This window comes from Entamoeba dispar, genomic scaffold, assembly GCF_000209125.1.
Source record: "Entamoeba dispar SAW760 scf_1105229461201 genomic scaffold, whole genome shotgun sequence".
Lineage (NCBI taxonomy): Eukaryota > Evosea > Mastigamoebida > Endamoebidae > Entamoeba > Entamoeba dispar.
In genome coordinates this window covers 6,905-10,973 of record NW_001854574.1, presented here as the reverse complement: position 1 = coordinate 10,973, position 4,069 = coordinate 6,905, and the positions used below count along the sequence as shown (strand labels likewise).

The window sequence follows — 4,069 nt, the reverse complement described above, 5'->3', positions numbered from 1 at the left end:
GATTGATATTTTTGTTATATTATTTTTTTCTATTCTTTCTAGAATCATTATTTTTTCCTATATTAAAGTTAAAAATAACTAATTAATGTAATATACGTTCAAAGGATTCGTTCATTCTTATATTTTTGTATTTAATTGGGCATGTTTAATTGTTTTAACGGAGTGTTTAGTTTTTAAATTTTACAATTATTTTGTTTTAAGTAAAAAGGAAAAAAATATTAAATTATTAAATAAAACAAAAAAATTAAATTGAATAAGAGAAGAAGTTAATTGTAATTAATTATTAATAATAGAATAATAAATGAGAATCCATGTTCTTATAAATAATTAATATTCTCATGTAAACTATGAAAATAATAATTACTATTATTAATATTATTATAGTAGTTATCATATAACTCACTTTTATTACGGTCATAATAAAGACTAATTTCGATAGTAAATAAAAACATCATAAGATAAATAGAGAATAAAACAATAAATAAAGAGAAATAATTTTAAAGGAATTATTTTTAATATTTATTAGATTAGCATTAGTATTTATTATATAATTATACTATAAATCAATTATTGTTCAATCATGTTATAAAAGAATTTTAAAGATATTTATAGTTAAATAAACCAATAAAAAATGATGTTTGATATCAAAGCATTAATACATTAAATTAAATAAATAAGATAAATAGAAAGAGCTTTAATAAAAATTAGGATTAATTAGAGAATTAAGAGAAGTAATGAATGTGATTTTATCAATAAATAGATTAACGTATAATTACTCAATAAGAATATTACAAATAATTAAATTATATTTAAACAATAATATAATATTTCTTAGACCTAATTCAAAATTTTTATATTCTCTCTATTTCAGCAAATTCTATTATAAATAAAATAACATTATATCAAGAAATTATTTTAATACTTGTCTATATTTATTTATAAGGTTTAAATAAAAAGTATTAAAGAATATTATTGAGTTCTTCCATTTGAATTGATACCATTTAAATTTGAATGGAACTCAATTAAAAATAGTTTTTAAAGTAAGACCTAAGCTAAAGAGAAAATTGAATTTGTTGTTGAATTTGAAAGATTTAAATTATCAAATAGAATCATTAATGAGTATAAAGTAAAAATAAACAACAAAGGAATAATTAATGATTAGTATATAACAGACAACAAAAAGCCAATTTCAAAAGGTTACCATAAAACAAATAAATAGAACAGAAAAGATAACCCCGATGGCAAACATTGATAAGGATAATCGAGCAAATAAAGAAGCTCGTTTATCTTTACTACTACTGAAAAGAACATAATTGATAATCCAAACTAAAGGAAAGAAGAATCCAATAACAATAAATAATAAAGAAATTTTTGCAGCAGTATCATTAACTTCATTTTCTTTATTCGTTTGTGGAACAACAGGTACTGGAATAGAAATCACTGAACGAACAGGTTGTTGTTGTACTGGTGGTTTATTCTCTATATAAATTGGTTGTTGATATTGTGGAACAGCAATATAAGTAGGAGAAACAAGAACTTGTTGAGGTGTTTGCATTGGAAAGTAACAAATAATATATAAAACAGATGAGCTTTAATAATATGAAGTTTCGTGTAATAGAGATAGAAGGTTCTTTCTCAAATTAATCTGTCTCAAAGGAGTTTTGGGGAAATTGGTACCATTGTTATTTATTATTTTATCTAATATTGTTTATTTAAAAATTAATTTATTTTTATTTTTCTCTTCTTTTGATTTTATTTGAAAATATGGATAAAACTAATTTAGGTAAAGTCTGAATGTTTTGTTTTTTTTTCGGACTCAATGTTTGTTTATTTCTCTTCTTATTTGACAAGATTTTAAAAATGCTGTGTCTATTTTTATTTTTGTGAACAAAAATGACTCCAACAATAAAAACTACCACAATATATAAATCTTGAAACTTTCACTTCGAATTCTTAGTGCCATTTATTTCTTTATTTTTATTATATTTTTTATTGTAATATATAACGATACTTTTATTTTTAGAATAACAAAATTATAGTATTTTCTGTTATAAGATCAAAAAGTTCTAATAAATGTTTTTTCATAAATTTGATTATTTCTTTTAATTTATAAATATTTTTTTTTATAAGGGGGTATTGAAATATTGGTAAAATTGATTTTATTAAACAAGAAAATAATATAAAATTTAATTAAAAAGATGAAAATTAATTCAATGAAGTTATTCTTTAAAAATTTTAGAAAAAAAAATAAAAGAAATTACAACATAAAAAGAGTTTTAACTAAAGGGGTTTAAACAAGGAATTACAACTTACCGAAAGAGAGATTCTAACTTTTGATAAAAAGAAGGAATATTTGCTTCCATATATTGTTCAAATTTTAGATCATTTTTATCGACATATACTGATGTTTGTTTATCAGCAAGATGAAATAAGTAATCATTAATTACCTTTCCGTAACGTTGAATTTCATCTTTTGAAAAAAGGAGTTTGTTATTAAAATAAATTCTAATAACACGTTCTTGTTGAAGTGTTTTACAAGTCTTTTTAGCATAAATTGAGTCAAAGAAGAATCCAAATTCTCTTAAAAGATCTAATAAATAATTCAAAATGAAGAATACAACACTTTTATTCACTCTTCTTCTAATAGCAATATTTTCTAATGAATTTTCTTCAGTTTTTGAGTACAATAGATTACAACAATTTGATGAAAGTTGTAAAAGATCTATTGTATCATTTTTATAATGAATATGTGTAACAACTGACATAGAATTTGTTGCTGTAGATGCTTTAATTGGTCTACGAATTGTAAATCCACAAAATGGATGAAGAAGAGCAAGAGAAACAGCAGCTTGGAAGCACATTTCATTTTTAATTTGTCTTTCTTTGATGGCATTAGCAGAATATCCTTTTGCTGCTTTTGGTTGTTTCACTACCATAATAAAAGAGTCTTCTTCATTAATATGATCTTCAAAGATAAAACTATTCTTTTTACTTGTGGAAATAGTTATAAGTGGTCTAAATAATCTGGTTTGTATTTTCTTTTTTATACTTTTTTCTATTTCTTTTCCTTCATTTGTGTGACCGAATGAATGCATTTCTCTACAATAAAAGAGTTTTAGATCACTGTTTTTGATTTCTGTATCCATTCTATTTATAAAATAGATTATAAATATTCTTATTTATTTTAAGTTTTTTATTTTTATTCATATTTTTAAAAAAAAAGATATTAAGAAATATTCTATCTAGTATTATTTCTTAAAAAAAAACAATACAAGTAACAGAAATAATAAATATTTCTTAATTATTATCACTAATATTTATATAGTTTTTTGTTTTAATATCATTTTTAAACTATTTGAATTATATCTTAATGATATATAAAAAATAAAAGATTATACTTCTTTATCCAACTAATATCCTTCCATTTTATTAAGTATTTATTGTTTTATATCTTAATTTCATATTTTTATTCTCTTTGTTCAACAAATATGATTAGTTAATAGATAAAAACAAAATTGTTGAATTGTATTTATTAAAAACCAAATCAAAAAAAGATTTTCGAATTGAATCAAAAACTAACATTATATATTAATAAACTTCTCCATATGATATTATCATTTTAAAAATTAAACTAATAATTACTTAAAGAGAAGATTTTTTCATTTTTAGGTAATTAAAAAGACTTAAAAAGTCATTGATTTCTTTGGTGGTAGAAGGTCTCAGTGAATAAACCAAAGCTTGAGTCATAGGTAATACAATATAAAAAAGGAAATAGGGGTATAATGGTTTTTATAAGATCTATTGAAAATTTCAAAAGAATAGAAAGTCGTGTTTTTTTCGTATGAAAAATAATCCGGAAATAGGAAGTTAAAGGTCTTTAAGACGGTAAAAGAAAGGATAAAAGGAAGAAAATGAAAAGAAAATGAGAGTTAAGATAACATTTTGATTATTAGAATGATTAATTGAAATCAATAGAAATGAAAAAGACAATAGTTTAAATAGCAAGAAGAACTAAAAGAACTAAACTGAGTTTGAATGGAAAATAAACATATCACAGTTTCACCAATTG

The 4,069-nt window shown here is 21.4% G+C and overlaps 3 protein-coding genes across 3 annotated transcripts in view, besides 10 other annotated features; all 3 read right to left on the bottom strand.

Annotated features, from left to right (window-relative positions):
- EDI_002160 (uncharacterized protein) overlaps positions 1 to 115 on the bottom strand; it is a gene marked incomplete at both ends in the record, with an annotated part of 1,253 nt that extends 1,138 nt beyond the window's left edge. The window contains one exon of the mRNA XM_001738209.1: positions 97 to 115. Within this exon, the coding sequence (XP_001738261.1) occupies positions 97 to 115 (19 nt within the window). The remainder of the gene's footprint in view (positions 1 to 96) is intronic.
- A 55-nt stretch (positions 116 to 170) lies between these two features.
- Positions 171 to 303: a sequence feature (AT_rich).
- A 47-nt stretch (positions 304 to 350) lies between these two features.
- Positions 351 to 383: a sequence feature (AT_rich).
- A 106-nt stretch (positions 384 to 489) lies between these two features.
- Positions 490 to 572: a sequence feature (AT_rich).
- A 212-nt stretch (positions 573 to 784) lies between these two features.
- Positions 785 to 830: a sequence feature (AT_rich).
- Positions 831 to 878: 48 nt separating this feature from the next.
- Positions 879 to 974: a sequence feature (AT_rich).
- Positions 975 to 1,189: 215 nt separating this feature from the next.
- EDI_002150 (uncharacterized protein) lies at positions 1,190 to 1,555 on the bottom strand (the record flags this gene model as incomplete). Its single annotated transcript, XM_001738208.1, has 1 exon — positions 1,190 to 1,555. One exon carries the CDS (start codon positions 1,553 to 1,555, stop codon positions 1,190 to 1,192), a length of 366 nt encoding a protein of 121 aa, XP_001738260.1.
- Positions 1,556 to 1,682: 127 nt separating this feature from the next.
- Positions 1,683 to 1,738: a sequence feature (AT_rich).
- Positions 1,739 to 1,949: 211 nt separating this feature from the next.
- Positions 1,950 to 2,022: a microsatellite.
- Positions 2,023 to 2,067: 45 nt separating this feature from the next.
- Positions 2,068 to 2,253: a sequence feature (AT_rich).
- A 56-nt stretch (positions 2,254 to 2,309) lies between these two features.
- Positions 2,310 to 3,146, bottom strand: EDI_002140 (uncharacterized protein; the record flags this gene model as incomplete). The annotated part of the gene is made up of 1 exon (XM_001738207.1): positions 2,310 to 3,146. The coding sequence occupies one exon, from the start codon at positions 3,144 to 3,146 to the stop codon at positions 2,310 to 2,312; it is 837 nt and encodes a 278-aa protein (XP_001738259.1).
- A 24-nt stretch (positions 3,147 to 3,170) lies between these two features.
- Positions 3,171 to 3,214: a microsatellite.
- A 67-nt stretch (positions 3,215 to 3,281) lies between these two features.
- Positions 3,282 to 3,390: a sequence feature (AT_rich).
- The last annotated feature ends 679 nt before the right edge of the window (positions 3,391 to 4,069 follow it).